General features: G+C 36.1%; 1 protein-coding gene across 2 annotated transcripts in view; it reads left to right on the forward strand.

The window, feature by feature from the left end:
• The first annotated feature begins 1045 nt into the window (after positions 1-1045).
• scamp5a (secretory carrier membrane protein 5a) overlaps positions 1046-24493 on the forward strand; it is a 29470-nt gene continuing 6022 nt past the window's right edge. Inside the window, exons 1-7 of one of the 2 annotated variants that reach the window (XM_058767585.1) lie at positions 1046-1439; positions 3339-3394; positions 3559-3678; positions 4302-4458; positions 4565-4666; positions 5063-5180; positions 6370-6554. In XM_058767585.1, the coding sequence (XP_058623568.1) occupies positions 3388-3394; positions 3559-3678; positions 4302-4458; positions 4565-4666; positions 5063-5180; positions 6370-6554 (689 nt within the window). In that variant the 5' untranslated portion in view covers positions 1046-1439; positions 3339-3387. Of the gene's footprint in view, positions 1440-3338; positions 3395-3558; positions 3679-4301; positions 4459-4564; positions 4667-5062; positions 5181-6369; positions 6555-13851; positions 15391-24493 lie in introns of those variants that run through there. The other variant, XM_058767584.1, reaches the window with a different exon arrangement.

Here is a 24493-nt window from a genome sequence, read left to right on the forward strand (position 1 = left end):
ATCTTTTTTTATTATAAAATATAATAATTAATTAATTAGAAACACTGTCACTAGTGGTCCTTTGTAGACATTACTTTAAGTAATAACATTCTTTAAGTATAAAAGGTGATAAGTGTATTAAATGTAGAGAGAAATATAATATAATATTGCATAGTTATATAAATTACTGTAAGTACTGTAAAATATATATATATATTTGAAAATTCGTATTGTAATTATAATTTGTGTGATATATACATATATACCACACACAAATTACTTTAGGTAATGTAATAACAGAATGTTTGTATGTATAAAAGTGATAAATGTGATTAAATATATAGAAATATAATATAGGCCTATAATATAGCCTATCATATACATGCACGCAAATTACTGTAAGTACTGTAATATTTTATTTATATATAAACATACAAATTACTTTTGCGCACAAGTTGCGATAACAATGTTTGTATAAAAGGTGATACATGTATTAAATGTATAAAAATATATTTATAAATGATATATATACACACAAATTACTGTAAGCGCTGTGATATTTTATTTATATACATACAGCTACAAATTACTGTAAGTTGTAAGCGTCTATTTCAAGCAAGAATTTTCCTGTGTATGATTCCTGTGCGAAAAAATTATATTTTCTAAGAACTAAAAATGATATCTTGTTCTATAGCCTATAGTTCTATTATATCATTCAGTGTTTTGTCATCATTCTCATTTTTTCCTCCTAATTATGTGTCTGTTACTCGTTTATATGTTATGAACTATGTGCGATAATTTCACTGTAAAATTACACTGTAAAATTTCGAGGTTGTAAATACAGAGCTATTGCAGCACTTTTTACAAGAAAATTGTAAAAAGATTTTTATTCACAGTGTTGATTTCGTATCTTTATGTTATTATTATTCATTTTTTATTTTGTTAATTTTACTAGTAATTAATGAGTGAAGGTTGTTTCTACACAAGACCCCACCCTCTTACCTAGTCACTATTCACTTTCTTTTTCTTCAGTCACCATAGAGAATGTGTATGAGTGAAGACATGTCCTTAGTATTTCTCCATGACTGCATCCCAGGAATTACTGGTAGTACTTATTCCTTTATCTATCTCTTTTTTTCTCTTTAATATGCATGCTTCAGGACCGTGGAGAGCGGTTAGTGAGAGTGAAGGAATGAAGTATCGCGAGTCTAGAGGCCTGATTTATTCAGCATCACACGCGCTCATCCCTCGCGGAACTGATGCTCGTCGACGCGCGTGCGTGTGTAGGAGTACCGTGACGTGATTGTTTTCACTCCCATATTCCCAATATCATCTCATAAGATAACGGATTTGGAAAACATCCCCATCACAAGTGCATCGATCACTGAATGGAAAGTGGTTTATTAGATGCGAGTGGACGCGTGCATCGGTAACAGATTCCTGGGTGAACGCGCGAGAAGGTAAGGGGAACGGTTTCCACCGATGCTTTTCACTTTCTCACCCGCGTTTTTCACATTTATTCACTCAGAACAGATGTATTGTGTCTTACAAGCACGTAAAATCAGAAATGCATGCAATCTTCGCCTGCACCGTTAAATTAAACACCTCCCGTTCAGCACCATCTTTTCCCTTGAAGGGCGCTCTGCTCGACCTCGATTCCGCTCTGAAATTAATGTTTTTGCTAAATATTCTTTTGCTTTTGTTTTCTCATTCGAGTCTTATCTTGCGTTTTATAACGATACCTCCCGTTTGGATGAATGGACTATAACGTTAAGACAACTAGATTATGGTTTCATATCCGTGAACCACCCCGGCGACATGCCCTTCACATTGCAACCGGGTTTGGCTAACGTTAGATCCGAGCGAGAAAAAACCACCAGCAATCGTTGATAATAATCGATTCGCTACAAATAAACAGTTGTAGCGTATAAACGCTACATGATAAATAATTGGTTAAAAATATAGCCGCTACGAATAAATGTTGGTAGATATTCGCTACAAATAGACTAAACGATTTATAATAATCGATTCGTTAAAGGTTCGAATTGTTCGAATCGTTCTTCATTCTGTTAACTCTAATCGACAGTTGTGTTGGTCAAATAATGTATGATTTCGTTACCAGGCCTCATAAACCGGTGTTCCGTGTACATTTCAAGGATCAAATAAGAGGTTATGATAATAACAATCCACCTTTACTGTGTGCAATCATAATAATTAATATTGAAATATTGTTATATTACTCAGCAAAATAAATATTATTTTATTTCAGCATCATGCAAATAACCTGATTGCCATGAAAAAATTAAACCAGTATTTGTAAAGTTTCCTAAAATGTACTTGGAATATTAATCTTGTTTGGAATATTTACAGTGAATTAATATATTATGCGAATCTCTAAATGTAAGTCATTTTAGGTGTAAATATAAAGCTATATTCAGTCAATCTGGAGGCAAACTTGGGAATTTCCTGTGGGAAGATTTGTAAGCTTTGGATTTATAAAATATTTGTGTGTGTGGTTTTTACCTTTTACAAACACAAATACCTCAAAAAGAATATGTGACCCTGGACCACAAAACCAGTCTTAGGTTGCTGGGGTATATTTGTAGCAATAGCCTAAACATACATTGTATGGGTCAAAATTATCCATTTTTATTTTATGCCAAACATCATTAGGATATTAAGTAAAGGTCATGTTCCATGCAGATATTTTGTAAATTTCTTACCGTAAATATATCAAAACTTAATTTTTGATTAGTAATATGCATTGCTAAGAACTTCATTTGGACAACTTTAAAGGCAACTTTCTCAATATTTAGATTTTTTTGCACCCTCAGATTCCAGATTTTCAAATAGTTGTATCTCAGCCAAATATTGTCCGATCCTAACAAACCATACATCAACGGAAATATTATTTATTCAGATTTCAGATTATGTATAAATCTCAATTTCGAAAAATTGTCACTTAAGACTGGTTTTGTGGTCCAGGGTCACATATTGAAACCGCAGTTTTTTAAATCAGTAAATAAATTACTAACAAGTTGATGTATTGTCAGAATATTAACCATTCTGAAAATAATGTGCATGTAAACATGGCCAGTCTTGCAGGCTGCTTAAGGTTTACAGATGTCATGTTTGTAATACTGAATAAGGAATTAGTTTGTGTGCTAAGTTGTGTTTACTCGAGTTATTTCATTGTTACCAGGCTGTATGGTTATACTTAGCAAAGTTTAGATAGATATATTTCAAAGGATAAGCTTCCCTTTCACACTGGAATATTCTAATGAGGTATAATGAAAACTCTCTACACTACAGTGTTTCATTCAGTATGTGAAATTGTTGTGTAATGTGTGTTTTTACAGGTTTTTAAATATTAAAGTTTGACGTTGGTGATCTGAAAAAAGAATCTCCATGGAAGGTGAGAGCTTGCAACTTTCTTAAACCAAACTGAATTGTTAACATATTCAAGTACCTTGGTATTTACTGTAATGTACTGCATGGTCCTACCACGGTACATGTCCAAACAGTACTATGGTATTTTTATTATATAGTTTTGTTTTAATTTGTGTTTTTTCCCCACAGAAAACAATTTCCCTCCTCTACCACGTTTCATTCCACTGAAACCATGTTTTTACCAAGACTTCAACGAGATCCCAGACCAGCGGCGTACAATGTGCAAACGACTGTATTACCTATGGATATGTACGTTTATATTTCAGCATATATTATATTTTTTTGCAGTATTCTCAGTGCATATCATTTAATGTGGTGTGTACACAGAGTAGATTGCAATCATGTGGCTTTATTTGCCATTACAGTGTCACCTTTGTTTTCACTGTAAACACTGAGAGAAACAGACACAGGAAAACTTGTACAGACAGGTTTTGGATTTTAATCTGTCAGTCCACAAATAAAAATATGGGGTGTCATATTACTCTTGTATTGTTGTCCAGTTTTCTATGCTGTAGTGAGAATCATTTGCTTTTGACATGTAGGATATTTACAAAATCCCTTTTTTGTTGGCTCACAAATTGAAATGGGTCTGGGAGTTGAGAAAGTAAGTGTTTGTTGAGATTAATGTAAATTTGTATTAGTATCTAAAACGTATTCTAGATTAGAGTTAGATTACTTAGCAATTAGATTTTAGTCAGTGTGTCATACATGTGCATATTTTTTGGTATCTGCCCTTTTCCGATAAATGTGATCATTTCAGTTTTGCATTCATCTACAACATCAAATTACGAAACACATGCAATTAGATATACATTCTAATGGAATTAAATGATTTAAAAAAAATTTAATTCATACTTTTTTTTCACTCACAGTGAATAGTGCCACGCTAGCAGTGAACCTGATTGGCTGTCTAGCATGGATGTGCGGAGGGGGCGGGGCAACCAATTTTGGGATGGCCTTTCTGTGGCTGATACTGTTCACCCCATGCTCATACGTGTGCTGGTTTAGGCCCATCTACAAGGCCTTCAAGTGAGTTCAATTAATGTTGTGGCATCCGAGATGATTTAAAATAGTCTTTGAGTTGTAATCATGTCATTGTGCACAACCCTAATGCAGTTCACTCTTTCTTTCACAGGACAGACAGTTCTTTCAACTTCATGGCGTTCTTTTTCGTCTTTATGGCGCAAGTGGTGATTAGTATCATCCAGACTGTTGGAATCCCAGGATGGGGAGTATGGTAAAAACTGCTTATTGTGTGTAAGAAATGAGATAGATAGATAGATAGACTATTATGATAGGTTAAATAAACAACTCAACATGCTAGGTGAAAATATTTAACCCAGAAGTGGTTTGCAAAACAAGTCAAACTGGGTTATTTGCAACCTGGCAGTAGTGTGGACACATACAGCAAAGCTGGGTCAGTTCCAGTTTGAGTTACCCTATAGAAACTCAAATGACTCATGTACTCTCTTGCGTCATGTAATATTTTTAGCTCACATATATTATGGTCTGTTTAGGTTATATTAGGATGTTACGCTCTATTCTGAATTTTATACAAGCTTTGCATGTAGTTTACTTTCTAACTACCTTGTTAATGAGGAGAATATGTCTTCTTTATGTGTTTGTATTACAGTGGCTGGCTGGCCACCATCACTTTTTTCAGCACTAATATTGGCTCTGCTGTTGTTATGCTGATTCCAACCATAATGTTCACTGCTGTGGCTGTTCTCTCGTTCATTGCCCTCACCAAGGTATACACAGATCTCATGATATTTCCTCAAATTCCAGCAATTACTAATTTATGCTGTGTGTAATACCGTACTATTAACAATATTTTTTTTTTTCTTGATTAACATCATTTTTCTCCAACACAGTAATTACAGTAATTAATTTCTCCTGAACAGAAATCCTCAGTAATCTCACATTTTCTCTAGAGCTTCTGAAGAGGGTCTTAAACTGTGCTCAGATTTACCAAAAAAGTGTATTTTTAATTGTTAAAAACACGCATATTTTGTAACAGAAGTCTTTAGCAGTATTTTCCCCCTTTTTTCTTACTAATATCTGCAATTTATCGGTTATTGGTTCTATGAAAACAATTATCGGCTTACATATCAGCCACAATATTTAATTATTAACTAATTTAGTAACATTAATACTTAACAATTATTGAAATTAATATACATAATACAAGGTTCTGATAACTAAATTTGCTTTAAAACATTCAAAACCTTTGATTTTAGTGTGCGTTTTTTTGTTAGACAAAATATTATAGAATCATATTACTTTTATTTTTTATTTAATATCTATCATTTATCGGTTATTGGTTCTATGAAAACAATTATTGATATTTGAAAACACTAATAATTTAGTAACAGTAATCTTTAAAAGCAATTGAAATTAATAACCATTTTTATACAGTGCATTATAATGTTGTGATGCCTAAACTCAGTTTTAGACAAATATTATAGAATAATCTTCTGTCATATCTGCCATTTATCGGTTATTGGTTGTATGAAATTAATTATTGGCTTACATATCAGATACTTTTTTTAATCTAAAAAAACCAACATTATTAACAGTAGTCTTTAACAAGTGTTTTTAGATTATTTTAGACTATTATTATTAGGCCTATCAAATATTTGCCATTTATTGCTTATTGGTTCTATGAAAATAATTACTGACTTACATACCGGCCACAATTTAAATATCCCTGTGTCTAATTTTATAGCTCTATCCTCTAAATGCTGACAATTTTTGGTCTATTTTTCTTAGGATTCCTGAGCAGAGTAGATATTTTGTAGCAAAGCTGATGCTTAATTGAAAGCAATCTATAGATTAAATATATTCTGATTTAGTCAAACTAAATAAACGTGTTGCTTGGTTAGGACAGGTGATGTGCTGAGCTGAGCTTTTGAGCAATAAATTGTCCTTCTGTGTCAGGTTCACAACTTCTACCGTGGCAGCGGGGGCAGCATGAGCAAGGCTCAGGAAGAATGGACCACCGGCGCTTGGAAGAACCCTCACGTCCAGCAGGCAGCACAGCAGGCAGCTATGGGGGCTGCACAGGGGGCCGTGCAGGGTCAGCAGTACTCAGCCGCCCCAACCTACAACTACGACGAACCAATGTAGATCCTTTTCAGTCACAATGGGGGGAGGGGACAGAAACAGGGTATTTGGGAGGGCGTTGCAGAGGGATAAAGTCAGTGGTTGAAACGGGGGAAGGGAGAAAAGAAAGATACATCAGACCAATTTAAATTTAAACGAATTTCCACCACTACAACAATACATAAGCTGTTTTAAAAGTGTGTGATAGGTTAACGAGTTGCTTTCGGTATTTAGAACCCCTCAGTAGGAAAGTATCCGTCTCGCCATGTGGTATTACGGCAGATTTAATTAACGGTTATGTCGTGTTTCTCCACTTATCGTATTTCAAACAAGGCTGAATTAGAGCACCACTAAGGAAACATTCCAAAACTCACTATGTTTCTATAGTAACTAGATTCTCAGATTCGTCTGTGTGGTGTTTGCAAGCCAGTTCTATGTTTTGTTTGGCTGTTTGTATTCAAGAACACATTTCCACTATTTAGCAAACGCATCTTTGCTCTCACATCTTATGAATAAGCGTACGTTTTATGCACAAAGAGAAGAAATTATTAGCTTTTGGAAGTACATTGACTGGTATTTACTTGATCTCGCAGTTGAAAAAGTATAAACCCAGCTAGCAGGGAACGTTCTGAGAACTTTGGCAATGTTCTCTCAAAGTTATGAAGAAACGTTCTAGTAACGCCCAATATTAGAATGTTCAATGCTCAAATGTTAGCTATGCTATTCATGCACCATTCATGGAACGTTTTTTTTCTTCTAAAACGTTTTAGCTGGACGTTCATCTAACGTTTTTTAAATATTCTTGTTTCAGAATGTTCAGGGAACACATTCACATAATGTTTGCAAAATGTTCCGTTAAAATTTGTGTAACTAAGAAAAAAACTTTTTAAACATTTAAAAAAACTGTTACATTTTGAACGTTCAGAGACATTTCTGAAATAATGTTTTCATAACTTAATGGAAACGTTTGCAAAACGTTCTTAGAACATTTTTGTTAGCTGGGACGTTTATAAACATTACATTGTTTGTGTCGAGCGCTTTCCATCAAGTGCAAGTACAAAGAAAATTTGTTTTCTTTTTCTGTGAAGGTACAAGGAAAGCCATATGTTTACGTTATTTCAGTTGTTATGTATTTTCGTTTGTGTTAAAGGCTGTTGAGGTTTTAGTGATTGCGGTTGTGTTTGTTGACATTGTTTTCTTTACCTCAGGATTTAATCGTCTCATTTTACTGCTGATGTACTGTAGCCGAGGTTCGGCTAACGAAATCGACTGGACGAGATATTTGTACATGTACATGTTGTACGTTTGTACATTAGTTGATTTCTCAAATAGAGTAAATATTTAATCTGCTCTTAGCTACAGGCTTGTTATATATATTTCAATCCATTATGATCTGAATCTGCGATGAAGGCTGATATTTTAACGTTCTCGTTGTCACAGAAATCGTAACTGTTATTTTGCATATAATCTCAGACTGAATTTAAGTCATTTCTGTAAAATATGGCTTCTGTGTGATTTATCCCCCACTGGTTTAAACCCTACAAGTAAAGCACATTATGAAGTAATATTGTCTCAAATACAATATATATACAGTATCATATTAATTATTGATTACTCTCATAGTGATGTATTGTAGTACTTTGCATTTCCCCAAAGTTATGTCCATGTTTGACGATTTTTCTGAAAATATTTTCTCTATTATGCATTGACAAGCAATTTCTGTGTGAAATTCAAAATGACAGATATTTAGAGATTATTTAAACTCTTTCGGACTTGAAAATTGTGGATTTGTAATATATAGTAGAACATTTATTTAGAATTCAACTGAATTTACAGTCTGAGGAGCCGGTTAGTGATGAATAGAGTATGAAATAGATTAAAATAATAGTGTACAGTATATGTAATATGTCATCTCAATGTCTCTATCAAGGCTTGTAAAATACTTTAAATCATTTCAAGAACTGTGAAACTTCAGTACGCCCATGTGTGATACTATTCATGTATGTTTGAGGAGTTTTTCTGTGCTTTTTTGTTTCTGTAAAGATCTTTCTGTTGACGTTTTGATAATGTGTGTATTTGGGTGTTTTGAGCGTAAATTGTTCCACAATTTGATGTTTAGTACACTATTGTGGGGCTTGGTAAGACAGGACTTCCTGTGCAAAGCTTGGGCTGAGGTTTCGTCCCTAACTGACATCCACAGTCCTCTTGTGCCCTCTAGTGGACTGGATGTATTAAACTTGTAACTGTTTGTTTTCTGACAGTCGCCTAGTAAGAAAACACTGACAGAAGCAATATCGATATCTGTCATGCATGATCTGATCACATCAACAAGTGTGAATGTTATATTTCAGCCGCACCAGCAAAAGCTAAGGTCACTGTCCTTTCCAAGACCCGCCATGTTTTTTGTGCCCTGATCTTCATGCCTATGTATCCCAACAGTAGATAAAGAGCCTTGTTCATACTGTAAAGTTAAGTGAGTGGAAAGATGCCAGTAGAGTAACACAAAACAGATAGTCGTCTTTGTATAGTGAGTTGTGTGTGGTGCTTGGTAAATTTGTGAATTGAACCAAACCTTGTGCTTTGTGTACAAAGGCACTCTGTATGTGTGTAGATGTTAATTATTTTGTCACGTCTAAAGTGGAATGTATTGTTGACTTGGAGACAAGAACTACAGTCCAGTACGTTTTACAGATTTTCATTTTTATCTACTTCGCTATATATATATTTTTTTTGTAATTTTTCTTGACTTATAAGGGTCAAACATTTCAATTATTTTGTACTAATATCAATTTAGCCATATTTTTTCCCTTAGCTACTATGTTTAGTGTATTTAATTTGTATTTAATGCAACGCAAACACTTTAACATGTTAGTTTTGCTGAGAAAAGCTGTACTTTGAAATCAATCAATCATGCAAACATGAAGCTCAATAGTTGTGATTTCTGAAGGTGGTTGTTTTTGAAGTTTGAGATGAATTGTTTTTGGTTCATTTTGTATTACTTTTATATTATTTTGTCTCTCCCTGATGGATAATAAACATATAATGATGCATTATGTGTCTGAGTCCATTCAGGGTCATGAAACTGTTATAGTCAACTAAACCTAAAATGAAAACCATGACGTTATATATGTATAAAATATTATTATTAACTAGAAATAAATTTATTATTTGAGCAATTTGCCACGGCAAAACTTCTCATTTTCATTTAGTTTAACTTTATGTACTAAAATAAAAATTTAAACAGAAATAAAACTGTATACATATTTAGCAAAACTAATAAATTGGTTTAACTAGCATTAAATGAAAACAAAATATTAAAATTATAATATGAAAAAAAAGAAGCATAATAGTATCTCAATGATACTGAAATAACACTGCACCCTGTAATTAAATTTTCTGTTTTGAATTGCACATCCATCAGTAGATGGCACTAAAAGCCTGGGTGGATTGCATTTGGTCTCTACTTACTGACAAAAAAGGATACTGTCGTACTACAACACTTACTTATTTATAGTATATGGTATGTATACTCAGCATTATTTATTGTGTATGTATAGAATACAACATGATTTACTACATTTGCAAAAAATATTGACGTAATTCAGATACATAAGAAGAAAAGGTTATGAAGGGCTTTGTAAGTGAGGGTTAGTATTTTCAAGACAATAATGTCAATTTGAAGGAATGTCAACTGTCATTTATAACATCTTCATCTTGACTCCTTGACTAAACTGACAAAATGTATACGTAATGTATACAAGCCTGAATAAAAAAAATGCAAAATAACCATATTTAATTATGAGACGCTACTATGCTACGCGTTGAACTAAATATAATTACAATATTAGCATACTACTGTTTGAAAGAGTTTTACAGAAGCAGCATATCTTCTTGAATGAAAGACCTTGTTATAACATTTCATTGAAAAGATTGTATGAAATGAGGAACTGTGTTTTTGTTATAGTCTTTTCAGAAAGAAGTACATTTAGCTATGAGACTAACGGATTACAAAAATCTTCTGAGCTGGTATTCTGTTTCAAGGACAAGAATTCAGTTAGTAGTGAATGAAAACAAAACCATTTGCATCATCATTTTAGGGCATTGAAATAAGTTTCCTTCAACAGCTAGTACTTAGCCCTAAATGCATGCATAAATTGCCACACATGCAATTAGGATTGCATTAGCTTTCTGCAAATCTCAAAAGCTCAGCATTTAGTCCTCAGTTCCAACTTTTAATAAAATGGAGCACTTCAATACATTTTTAGTGCCTGTGAACATGCTGCCATGAAAAGTGTCAAGCATTTAAACAACAACTGCTAAACAACTAGGAATATTTTCTAAAGCAAATGTGAGTAGTGTTTGAAAATGCTAATTCTGCACGCCACTATTCCATGGTAGTTGCAAAGGTGTCGCCATGTGGTTGCTAAGATGTTCTGAGCGTTTCATTGCATTGCTTTGCAGTTACTAGGGTGTTCTGAGTATTTCATTGTGTTGCTTTGTGGTTGCTTTGTGATTGTTAGGGTGTTATGAGCATTATATTACGTTATTTTGTGATTGTTAGGGTGTTCTGAGCATTTCATTGCATTGCTTTGTGGTTACTAAGGTGTTTTGAGTGTTTTATTGTTGCTTTGCGATGGTTAGGATGTTCTGAGTATTACATTATGTTGTTTTGCAATTGCTAGGGTGTTCTGAATGTTACATTGCTTTGTGATTGCTAGGGTGTTCTAAATGTTACATTATGTTGTCTTGCAATTGCTAGGGTGTTTTGAGTGTTACATTGCATTGCTTTGTGATTGTTAGGGTGTTTTGAATGTTACATTGCATTGCTTTGTGGTTGCTAGGGTGTTTTGAGTGTTTTATTGTTGCTTTGTGATTGTTAGGGTGTTCTGAGCATTACATTATGTTATTTTGCAATTGCTAGGGTGTTTTGAGTGTTACATTGCATTGCTTTGTGATTGTTAGGGTGTTTTGAGTGTTACATTACATTGCTTTGTGGTTGCTAGGGTGTTCTGAGCATTACATTATGTTGTTTTGTAATTGCTAGGGTGTTCTGAATGTTACATTGCTTTGTGATTGCTAGGGTGTTCTAAACGTTACATTACATTGTCTTGCAATTGTTAGGGTGTTTTGAGTGTTACATTGCATTGCTTTGTGATTGCTGGGGTGTGTTGAGTATTTCATTGTGTTGCTTTGCGGTTTCTAGGGTGTTTTGAGTGTTACATTGCATTGCTTTGTGGTTTCTAGGGTGTTTTGAGTGTTACATTGCATTGCTTTGTGGTTGCTAGGGTGTTTTGAGTGTTTTATTGTTGCTTTGTGATTGTTAGGGTGTTCTGGGCATTACATTATGTTGTTTTGCAATTGCTAGGGTGTTCTGAATGTTACATTGCTTTGTGATTGCTAGGGTGTTCTAAACGTTACATTACATTGTCTTGCAATTGTTAGGGTGTTTTGAGTGTTACATTGCATTGCTTTGTGATTGCTGGGGTGTGTTGAGTATTTCATTGTGTTGCTTTGCGGTTTCTAGGGTGTTTTGAGTGTTACATTGCATTGCTTTGTGGTTTCTAGGGTGTTTTGAGTGTTACATTTGCATTGCTTTGTGGTTGCTAGGGTGTTTTGAGTGTTTTATTGTTGCTTTGTGATTGTTAGGGTGTTCTGGGCATTACATTATGTTGTTTTGCAATTGCTAGGGTGTTCTGAATGTTACATTGCTTTGTGATTGCTAGGGTGTTCTAAACGTTACATTACATTGTCTTGCAATTGCTAGGGTGTTTTGAGTGTTACATTGCATTGCTTTGTGATTGCTGCGGTGTTTTGAGTATTTCATTGTGTTGCTTTGCGGTTTCTAGGGTGTTTTGAGTGTTACATTGCATTGCTTTGTGGTTGCTAGGGTGTTTTGAGTGTTTTGTTGCTTTGTGATTGTTATGGTGTTTGAGTGTTACATTGCATTGCTTTGTGATCGTTAGGGTGTTTTGAGTGTTACATTGCATTGCTTTGTGATTGCTGGGGTGTTTTGAATATTTAATTGTGTTTCTTTGCGGTTGCTAGGGTGTTTTGAGTGTTTCATTGCATTTCTTTGCGGTTGCTAGAGTGTTTTGAGTGTTACATTGCATTTCTTTGTGGTTGCTAGGGTGTTTTGAGCATTATATTGGATTGCTTTGTGGTTGCTTGGGTGTTTTGAGCATTACATTGCATTGCTTTGTGGTTGCTAGGGTGTTTTGACTGTTTCAGTTGTGTTGCTTTGCGGTTGTTAAGGTGTTCTGAGCATTACATTGCATTGCTTTGTGATTACTAGGTTGTTTTGAGTGTTTTATTGTGTTGCTTTGTGTTTGTTAAGGTGTTCTGAACGTTATATTATGTTGTTTTGCAATTGCTAGGGTGTTTTGAGTGTTACATTGCACTGCGTTGTGATTGCTAGGGTGTTTTGAGATGTTTTCATTGCATTGCTTTGTGATTGTTAGGGTGTTTTGAGCCTTACATTTTATTTCTTTGCGGTTGTTAGGATGTGTTGACAGTTTCACTTGTGTTGCTTTAAGATTGCTAGGGTGTTTTGAGTGTTTTATCGTGTTTCTTTGCAGTTGCGAGGGTGTTCTGAGCATTTCATTGCATTGCTTTGTGGCTGCTAGGGTGTTCTGAGTAGTTTTCATTGCATTGCTTTGGAGTTGTTAGAGTGGTTTCCATGCACTGCTAGAGTGTTTAGGTGGTTTCTTATTAACCTAAATAAAAAATATATCGCCCTTAAGAAATGACTCAGATCTGTCATCTAAATTATTTTGGCCTGTTTTACCATCTGCAAGGCTAAAATGGTCCAAATGCTCCAAAAGTAAAAGCACACCTTCCCCAGCAAGTCTTACTATTTGAGGCATCATTAATGTTCACAGCACAAATGGTCATGTTACCTTTCCTCAATACTTTCATCTCAAATTGTATCTGTTATTCTAGATGACTGTTCGGCACCATATGCCTGAATACACTTTTCAAACAACTGCTTGTTTTGTGTTAAACCCTGTTGTTTTTTCCCCGATAGTTCTCATCAGAGTTCCCACCAGAGACACCTAAGAAATAATGAGGGCCTTTGTTTGGGACAAGCCTCGCAGGATGTTTTGAAGAATCATTATAGAAAGGTAAATTAGAATTTCAAACTTGCTGACACAGTCCCCTGGTCGATTCGTGATTTGAAGAGAGCAACAGGAAAATGAATACAGGAGGCTGAAGCATCTCTTGCACATAATTATGGTTAGGGCGAGCAGTTTCCTGATGCACTTGCGTCTGTCTTCTATTCATTACTGATCTAAATGGGATAATCTGGTCCGCTTCTATTGCTGCAGAGTCGTCGCATTCACGATTCACGAGCCTGCACTGCAACACTGAATTGAATTAATTTGCTTCCCCAACTGAGGTGGCAAGTGGTTGAAAAGATCAGAGCAGAGAGCGAGCTTGGAAGTGTACATGAATTGATGTGTTTGTCGGAAGTAGGATGGAAGTGACAGGACAAGGGTGAGTGGGACTAAAGGGTAGTGTGTGTATGGTAGCAAGTATGAAAGAGGAGGGAAGAGTTATGGAAGAGAGATCATAGAGAACGAATGCGAGTGTTTGAGGGTAAGTGAATGAGGGAGAGAGAGAGAGAGGGAAGGGGGAGGTTTCCTAAGTGCTTGAGCATCAGTGACTGATAGAGGACAACATTGCAAGAGAGGTGTTGAGCATGCATCTGTCTCTAGTGTTATTTGAGCGTGCTCAGATGGGGTAGGAGATACACTGCACGGTACGAGGGCACAGTGGGAAAAGCCTGGCAACTCTGCGGAAGCTTTTTATAGACATATGGAGCAGCAATAAGTCCAAACGGCATCAATTCTGGACCAAAGCCACAAAAGCCAAGAGAAGACAAGCTATACTGAAATTCTGGTGTGGGTTAGCTGAACTGGATGTCCGGAACTCTCTTTGTCTCAGGGGGATGGTTCTTCATAGCAGTATCTGTCAGGATTACCTCGGAGAGGAGCAATTTTTGGCTCGTCCTCCCAGGTGTCACATCGGATGTGTTCTTTTTCTGCCAGCTCGATTGGCAATGTGACTTTCTTACTATTCTCAGTGCACTTTTTGGATACATATATGCTTCACATCAAATTCTGATGGCTCCTACTCTGAAGGCTTTCTCATCATTGGAAAACACACTGTATGGTATACGTTTTTGAAAAAGTGGAGTCGCAACAGAGGATGCATATGTAGATGTGGAGAACCGGTAAAAAGATTGACAGATGTCCCACATAAGCTGGTAGACTGACTTTCGGTATGTCACAATCCTCTCAAAATAGAAGCTCAAAATGGTGTTTTTTTAATTTATTTATTTGCTGGCTGTCTTGAGAACAAAGCTTCTTTCATGCCAAAAATGATACCATTTGATTTCATTTTAACATCATACGGAAAAGATCAAAGCTTTGCAGAGAACTGTTTGTTTCAGTGCTGAAACTTTTCCAATTTTCTTGATGCCCTCTTTCTTTTTGAAAGTTTTCCTTTTGAATTTTCTGAGAGATACTAGATGTTCCTGGACTGATTTCAAAGTTTCCCAACATCAGCAAAAAACTATGCTAAGATGTTTGGACCAGAGAATGGGTCTTTCATTCAGATAGGGCCAAACAACACTGTGGTGGGCTTCAGACATGAAGCCCAGTGTCCTGTCCCCTCCTGGCTGCTGCTGCTGTCGTCCCCGTGTGAAGGATGTTTCACAGCACAGCACTAGGACCATTTGAACCGAGCCAGAGCCCTGACCGGAGAGCAGAGATCCGCAGGCACATTAAGATGGTCATGGAACAGCTGGAGGAAGTTCTTGCTGAGCTCAAGGACGTGGCCAAGGAGCTCCGGGAGGTAAAGCACACATTACAGGCCTGCTTTGAAGGTTAAAGGAGTGATTTGGTAAAAGGCACAGTCTGATGGGGTGATTTAGTAAGTGAAAGGTTGTGGGCTTTAACCCAAAGATGACCAATCCTGCTAATGGAGGGCCAATGTCTTGGCTCAAACCTACCCCAAACACACATGCCTGGAAGTTTCTAGTAATTCTTAAGATCTTGCTTTGCTGGTTCAGGTGTGTTCAAGTAGGATTGCTAATCGCTGCAGGATAGTGGTCCTCCAGGAGCAGGATTGGACATCCCTGTAAATCCCGAGGCGGGACTTGAACTTAGGTCACTCAAAGTGTAACTGCACAACATGTCGGAGCAATGCCCACAAGGCTATCAGCTCTGACAATACAAACCTTTTTTAGCTACCATCTTTGTGCCCTTAAACAAGGCACTGATTCCTACACTGTGCCGGGTAAGACCCAAAATATACTCAAGTATGTAAGTATGCATGACTGATTTCACACATTGTTGCATTCCGAAATTTGTTGAAAGCAGTTTGTAGCACAACGCAAATTTCTATTTACATTTCTCAAAGTTGCTGAACCACTTTAAAAATGACACCCAAAGTTACCTAAACAACACACTCTCTTGGTAACTCTATCAACCCCTTGTTTACTGTTTTTTTTTATTTTTTATTTTTTTAACCATATCGGTAACCCAGAAATGATGAAATCTTGCAATGCACTACTTTCACAGAGTTTGTTACTGGCCTAAACGTGACTATTGACTGGCTACCTAAATATACAAAAACCAATAGACACATACACAGTGGGCACAATTCATAAACATACACAAGGTCACAAACACATTCGTGCCCCTGTGATACGTCCACCTAGGGGCTGTTGACTGGACAGCTTGTCACCCAAACAGCAACCAACAGATAGATTAACAAGGAGAAAGACTTGCAGGATGACACCCCCCACATACGTTGTGACACCCCCATACAAGCAAGATGTCATCTGTGATGCCTAATTATCACCCGGCGAATCAGACAATGGGAGCGCAACTGATTTCCTCATCTTCTCACCTGTCAATGTCTCATCTCTTTTGCGGCTATCTCCCTTTGTGCTGGGCGACTGCTTTCAGCATTATGTGAGAGGACATCTCCTTAATTAATCTCTTTCCTCGGGTGGATATCTATCTGCCTCATTACTGTCACTAAGTCTATGAGTGTCCCAGACTGGCATTTGTCTCATCATCTCAGTCACAGCTTCGCTGGATTTGTCTCATTCGTCTCCTTGGCCAAGTTCAGGCATCACCGGTAGCTCTGCTGCTCTTGCCTGAGTTAACACCTCCATCTGTCACTCACACCTTGCAGCAGAGCCTTATTGTTACTACTGACATCTTGTTATGGTTATTAGTTTTGCCACACGCTCATCTGTCTTTCAGCTGTCTCTTATTCCATGGATAACAGCCAAACATTTTTCATGATTCTAAATTCTTTGCTGCCAAGTGTAACCAGTACACTGCTCACTTACAGACCCCACGCATACAGAATTATAATGTCTAAAGTTCCTTTTGTGTTCGTGTAATTCAGTAATTTGGCTAATTTGATCATGAGCTCCATTTAACACATTTTAATCATGTTTAAATCAATTCCGTAGAATACTGATTTCCCACCAAAAACAGCACATGCACAGATCCCATATGGGGCTTCTTTATATTCTATTGTATACAGTCATGGCCAAAAATATCAGCACCCTTGGTAAATATGATCAAAGAAGGCTGTGAAAATTAATCTGCATTGTTGATCCTTTTGAATTTAAAATGGGGGGAAATATCATTATGAAATAAATGTTTTTCTCTAATACACATTGGCCACAATTAACGGCACCCTTTTATTCAATATTTTTTGAAACCTCCATTGATGAGGTTAGAGAACACCTGACAAGAGATCAGAGACCATTCCTTCATCCAGAATCACTCCAGACCCTTTAGATTCCCAGCTCCATGTTGGTGCTTCTTCTCTTCAGTTCACCCCATTCATTTTCTATAGGGTTCAGTTCAGAGGACTGGGACGGCCAGCAGAAGCATGGGGTACTTTTTATCCCTGTGTTCACCAAACCCATCTTGAGTGTTTGCTGCTATAAAGCTCATTTTTTAGTTCCATCTGACCATAGAAGCCAGTCCCATTTGAAGTTCCAGTCGTGTCTGATAACTGAATATGCTGGAGTTTGTTTTTAGATGAGCTCGGAGAATTGTTATTGAAACCCTCCCAAACAACACGTGGTAATGTAGGTGCTGTTTGACAATTTTTTTTTAAGGTTTTCTGACCCCGATACTCAACTATTTTCTGCAGTTCTCCAGCCGTGGTCCTTGAAGAGTCTTAAGCCAATCAAACTCTCCTTCTCACCGTGCATTAGGACGATATAGACACACGTCCTCTTCCAGGCAGTTTCGTAACATTTTATGTTGATTGGAAATTCTTAATTATTGCCCTGATGGTGGAAATGGGAATTTTCACTGCTCTAGCTCTTTTCTTAAATCCACTTCACTAATTTGTGAAGCTCAATTATCTTTTGCTGCACATCAGAAATATATTATTTGGTTTTTCTCATTGTGATGGATGATTAAGGGAATTTGTGCTTTGTTTTCCCTCCTGTTATATATTTCGGTGAAACAGGAAGCCATGGCTGGATAATTTAATGTTCATAATCACCCTGGAGTGCTGGAATGCTCAAAATTGTGAATATGAATGGCAATATACTTCAGAGATATTTTACTCCTAAGAATTTCTAGGGGTACCAATAATTGTGTCCAACATGTATTTGAGAAAAACATTTATTTCATAATGATATTTCCCCCCATTTTAAATTCTTATTATCCAATGGAAGGTTAGATTTTTGTGAATTTTTAAAATAAAATATCAAAAGGATTAACAATGCAGATTAATTTTCACAGCCTTCTTTGTTCATATTTACCAAGGGTGTCGATATTTTTGGCCATGACTATTATGAAATCCATCAACAATTCAACTATTTTAACCAGACTGACTTTTGTTTTCATTATTTATAGTACAATGGTGTAAACAACATTATCAGGAAGGTAATGTCGATGCTTTTGAAAATGTTAGTAGTAAGTTGCCAAGCTACACTTTTAAAAAAAAAATGTTGTTAGTAAGTTTTGTAGTGTTGCTTTTTCAAAAGTGCTTGAGTACTAAAGTAGCTTACACACTACTTTAAAATCCATTTAAAGTACTTAAGAGGTTACTTCATTTTAAATTATGCATTTTGACAATTGGTAATCAATATAAACTGAACAATCTGTATAAAACATAGCCTACACTAAAATTATGGTTAAACTAAAAACATTTCTGTGACTTTTATGACGAGTCAAAAAAAAAAAAAATGCTACCATCACACTAAAGAATATAGTAAGTTGAGCTAAGTTAGAAGAACTTTATTTCGTCTGAATGCATGGCTACCATTAAATGTAGTAACACATTTTTCCCCATGCATAGTTAACTAGCCAAACCTTGAGCTCTTCTGGTAAACAGTGTTCCTGTAGCTCAATCAGTAGAGCATGCTGCTAGCAAAACCAAGGCAACAGCTTATATAACATATACCTTGAATGCCATGTAAATATATATGTAGATAGATATGATAATGCATATGGAGATTATTTTCAGAGCAAATATATGAGGAAGGCAGCGATAGATGATGAAAAATGTATGAGGTTAGAATCTGTTTTTGAATCTAATGGTTTCTATCAGATGTTTTGGAGTCTCCAGGTAAAAATCAATCGCTTAAGAAGCCCAATGGTGGTGATGGGTCTGTTTCTTACTGCTTTCAAATCAGGCTTCCTCTCGCAAAAGTTTAAATTGGGCAAATGCTTGTTCTGACTCACACTCTGTTTAAAAGCCTTCTGGGAAGGTTTGGCAATTATCTGACTCTAAGACAGGGGGTTCTGCAGGTAAGATGACTGTGAGACAAATCGGATAAAAATGGTATGGGTTGTAACTTTTAGAATGGCATGGGATTTGTTGCACCAGCTACTTAATTAGATTTAAATAGGGGATCCAAACAATCCTCCAAATGGACTTTTTGTCTTTTGTTTTGCTTTTGGTCCTGAAAGTTCTGAAACATAACTTTTTAAAACTTCTGTATTTTGTAAAAGATCTGTTAAAATTGTTTTAGTTCAGAATAGGAATGCATAGATTTTTTGAAAACTGTGTTATAAATTATGTATACTCAGAAGATGCTAGTCATGGTTAGAAAATGGTGTTTTATTTTACATGAAGAGGGTCACCTCATGGGAGCTGCCATTTTGAGATCACATGACCAACAAGTATTTGGCTCACTTTATATTTGTAACCCCCCAATTATTGACCACTTTCACCCACGGAAATAAATTAATCATGGCTAAATGCGCATAATATGCGCAGTATAAAGTCCAAGACAATCACCATATCAAACAAAAATATTGAGTGAATTGGTCGTCAATTGGCCAAAAACATTTTTTAATTCATTCTAATAATGCCAGAGAGTGGTATGGTTTAGCACAAATATCAAATCACAAATAATAATATAAATATGTCATCTTTTTCACGTGAGCCGCACATGATAACAGTTTTCAGTGTTTTGGAGCGATTTGCAGTAAATTCTATTCTACATAAACTCAATCTGTGCAAGTGCTGTGAGTTTGAGTCAGTTATAATGTGCATTTAAAAATGCAATATCTGCCCAGCAGCTTTCCAAATTTGTAATAAGAATATTTTATAAATTTGTTGTTGAAAAAAGATAAACATTTCAAAAGAGAAGCTTCCCTGTGGTTTTCCACCAAAAAAGCTCTATATGTTCAAAAGCAAAGAAAAAACATAAATATTAGTATAGTAATTGTAATGCTGTGTAGTTCCTATAGTTTCTATAGTTGTATAGCCACTTTTATCTAAGTAAACTTTATGCATAATGCATATCATCATTCAAACCCATGCCCTTGGTTGTTGCTCAATTTTGCAAAGGTTACTTTTGAAATGTAATAAGTTATAGATTACCCTTTTTAAAATGTAGGCCTAATTAGTAGTGTAACTATTTCAATTATTTTATTAAAGTAATGTAACTGATTACATTTGATTACTTTTTGATTACTTTTCAAGATTTCTAACGAATGTTTTCAAATGCTAATCATTTTCAAACAATTAAATCAGACAGGGTTAACCTTACAGTAGTACTCTAGTTACTGTCAGACTTTCAAAATCCTTCATCACTTGAATTAAGATTATAATAATTAAATTTTAATGCACAGCCACCACAAACTCTCAGACAGGTTGTAGCCTAAGGGCCAGATTTACTAAACAGGGCAAATTAGCATTAGAGCGCAATTCCATAAAAGTGCCGATGGGAGGGGAAAATTAAGACATGCTTTATTGGGCGTTAAATAATGGCGCAAATACCAATTAATTTGACGAGTGCAAACGTTAGTAAACTGTGTTGCGTGATTCATTTAAATACTCTCCTCCCATGAATTTTGCGTATGAAAGGGAAACTCCTACAAATGCATAGTTCAGTCATGAAACTCTAGATGGCGCAGGCTGACGGGTATTAATGTAACTGATGATATTCACAGCGTTAAACAACTTGGCAGAAGCTGATTGGTTCATGTTGCATACGCAGCCAATGAGCTTGCTACTTTACATTTAACGAGCATTTGCAGCGCGCTTTCACAGTTCCTCTGAAACACAGCACCTTCCCCAGTTCCACCTGTATAGATCTATGGGTTATTATATATGCTATTTATGCAGCAGCAGTATGTTTTAAATACTCACAGCACTGTATTGTCGTATGCATTGGCAGTAGCAAGTTCCCATATTTGCTTGCAGCAGCAGCAATAATCTACAACTAAAGCAATAATCAGCAGCAGCAGCATAGCAGATCTGTTCTGCCAAGACCAAATACATTAACATTGTCATAACCATTACCATGCTAAAATCTTCCAAGAGTTGTCATGATTGAAATGCATATTCAATAAGGTCATGCGCAAAAATAACTGTGTCCATGCCTTTTTAGCGTTAATACTTCACTGCGCGTTTTTAGTAAATTCTGACAGTACTATTTTAACGCCAAAAGATGGTTTGCGCTAGTGCAAGTTGTTAGTAAATCTGGCCCTAAAGTTTTCAGCGGCAATGTGGATTGATGTAATTGGCAGACGTGGTGCACTGCAAATTCAAATAAAAGCATCAGAATAGCATCGCTTTACTAAAAGGCCTTTAAAGGGTTAGTTCACCCCAAAAACGAAAATTCTGTCATTAATTACTCACCCTCATGTCATTCCAAACGTGCAAGACCTTTGTTCATCTTCGGAACACAAATTAAGATATTTTTGATGGAATCTGAGAGCTGTCTGACCCTCCATAGACAGCGACGCAACTGTAATGTTCCCAGGTCCAGTTGTTTACGCTCGGGGGTGAAAGTGCGTATTTAGCGTTGTTTATACTTAGGGTAAAGCATGCGTATGCATTGTGATACTCTCCAAAATGGCGGACGACAGTAATGCGGGGGAGAAGAATTGTTGAATAAAGTCGATATTTTTGTTTTCTTTGCGCACAAAAAGTATTCTCATAGCTTCGCAAAATTGAAGTTGAACCCCTGATGTCACATGGACTGTTTCACAGATGTCCTTACTACGTTTCTGGACCTGGGAACATTTCAGTTGCGTTGCTGTCTACGGAGGGTCAGAGAACTCTCAGATTCCATCAAAAAAATCTTTATTTGTGTTCTGAAGATGAACGAAGATCTTATGGGTTTGGAACGACATGAGGGTGAGTAATTAATGACAGAATTTTCATTTTGGGGTGAACTAACCCTTTAAAAGGAAGGAGGCAATGAGCACATCAAAAATGGGCAAAGCAACAAATTAATATTATTCAATATCCTAACTTTTTACAGAAAATATTCAGATGTCGTTCCATTTATTTTGTAATTAAATTACATAACGCCAGTAACTGGTTACTCCCTAACACTGGTGTTGCATACAGTACAGCTTGCAGTTATCGAGCTACAGAAACATGTGTCAATGCATACAAGCAGTCAGCAAGTGCACTAGCTACTACCTCCTACAACAATCACAACACTTGGAGATTTCTACAGGTCAGCATTTCTGCTTTGCAAGGTGTGCAAGGCTCCTCAAGTCAAACCGCCCCTCACAAGGTAGCAATTGTTTCAGCTGGTCTCAATTGAGCGGCACTCTGATCTCCGATCAGTTTGCGTGAGGTTGGCAGGAATACATTAAACATGAACTGTCTGAGAGCAGCACACAGGGCACAACCCCACAAGAGATGATCTAATACCTCCTCCAGACAGGAGCCTTTCAGTTGAGTCCCAAAAATGTATCTCTCTGATAACCGCATGGCGCTTATCATACTTGGCAGGGCTCGATACATAGCCTATTCACAAATACAGTACATAATGTTTGTACAGTCCTTGCTTAAAGCTTGGCATTGTTTGCATATTGTGTGCGCTTTCGAGCAGCAGGTGTGTTGTGAATGGCTATTCTGGCTGTTGAATGCCTATCATTTAGGCTCTTCCTGTTTACATTTGACTGCTCATTACCGAATCCCAACAGCCTTTGGCTCGCCGCTGAATAGCCGATCTGCTATATCATGAACGCCGCATCCTGCAATTGAATACGATGAGAAGGTTTGGCAGCAGCAAAGCCCTGAGCTCATCGAAATCAGAAGCAGCGAATTACAGAACACGCTGTCATTAATAACTCTGCTATTTCAATCCGAGCAATGCTTTATCATCAAAATCCTGAGAAATCAAACATAACTGCGTCATAAATAACGTACTAAGCTGTTTAATATTGACAAGGGGCAACATAATGTCTTTGCAGGGCAGTCATATGATTTCATTTCAAATAATATCCCATCATATATAACCATTTATGCTCGTTATAATCTGATTAAAATCTTCAGACAGACTTTATGATTTGGCAGGATCGCTAAGCCTGTGCTTTGTTTTGTCTCTGATTTGTGAGCACCAGACTTGAGACCCTGCTCAGAAAAAGAGCTGGGGAAAGCAAAAGAAGGAATATTGATAAGCGTATAGTTGAGATCTTATGTAAGATACAGTTACTAGCACAGCAGGAGGACAAATTCCCTTCAGCACAAACAGATATTAAATATTCCAATGCCAGTGGGTGAAATGGGGTGAGATGGAAAACATAAAGATGGAAAGGATAGATACATATATATATATATATATATATCCTTATTACTCATTTATGGCTTAAGCCCAGCCACATGTACAGTATAAAACTACAGGCATTCTTCAGAAAATACTGTGGAATATCTTAGTGTTTTCAGCAACACTCATACAATAATTTGTATGAATTCAAATGGTTTTATTCATACATTTTTGTACCCAATCTCACAGAACAACATAACTATTTTAAGTAACCCCACCCTAAACATAACTGTCACTTGAGCCAAATCAGGTGGTACAAAAATGTATGAATGAGATATAAATTCATACAAATTAGCCACTAATAGGCCAAAACTGTGGATCTTCATGTTTAGTTTTGTCTAAAAATTGTACATTTGTGAATAAATCCTCATATAAATACATGCTAAATCATGACCTCTTAAAATAGTTTGGGTTTGATTTTTATCATCTACAAGTTGCAACAAGTTGTTAAAAGAAGTCTGCTTCTTGTTCAATTTTCTTTATTAAAGCGAGTTCACAAAAAATAAAAATTCTGTCATTATTTACTCAACTCAAGTTGGTCCAAACACGATATGAGCTGCTTTCTTCTTTTGAACACAAAAGAAGATATTTTGAAGAATGTGGATAACCAAACAATTTCAGGTCCTTATTGACTTATCATATTTTTTTAATACTATGGAGGTCAGTGGGGATCAACAACTGTTAATTTTTTTGGTTAACTACCCTTATAAAATGGTTACATTAAACTACCCCTTTAAAATGTGTTGTTACATGGCCAGTGCTGGGTAGTAACTGATTACATGTAATCTGGATTATGTAATCAGATTCCAAAAATGAAGTACTTGTAATTATAGTTACAAGTTGTTATCAGATTAGTTACCTTTTTATGGATTACATGATTACATATTC

Source organism: Onychostoma macrolepis, chromosome 25 (genome assembly GCF_012432095.1).
Source record: "Onychostoma macrolepis isolate SWU-2019 chromosome 25, ASM1243209v1, whole genome shotgun sequence".
Lineage (NCBI taxonomy): Eukaryota > Metazoa > Chordata > Actinopteri > Cypriniformes > Cyprinidae > Onychostoma > Onychostoma macrolepis.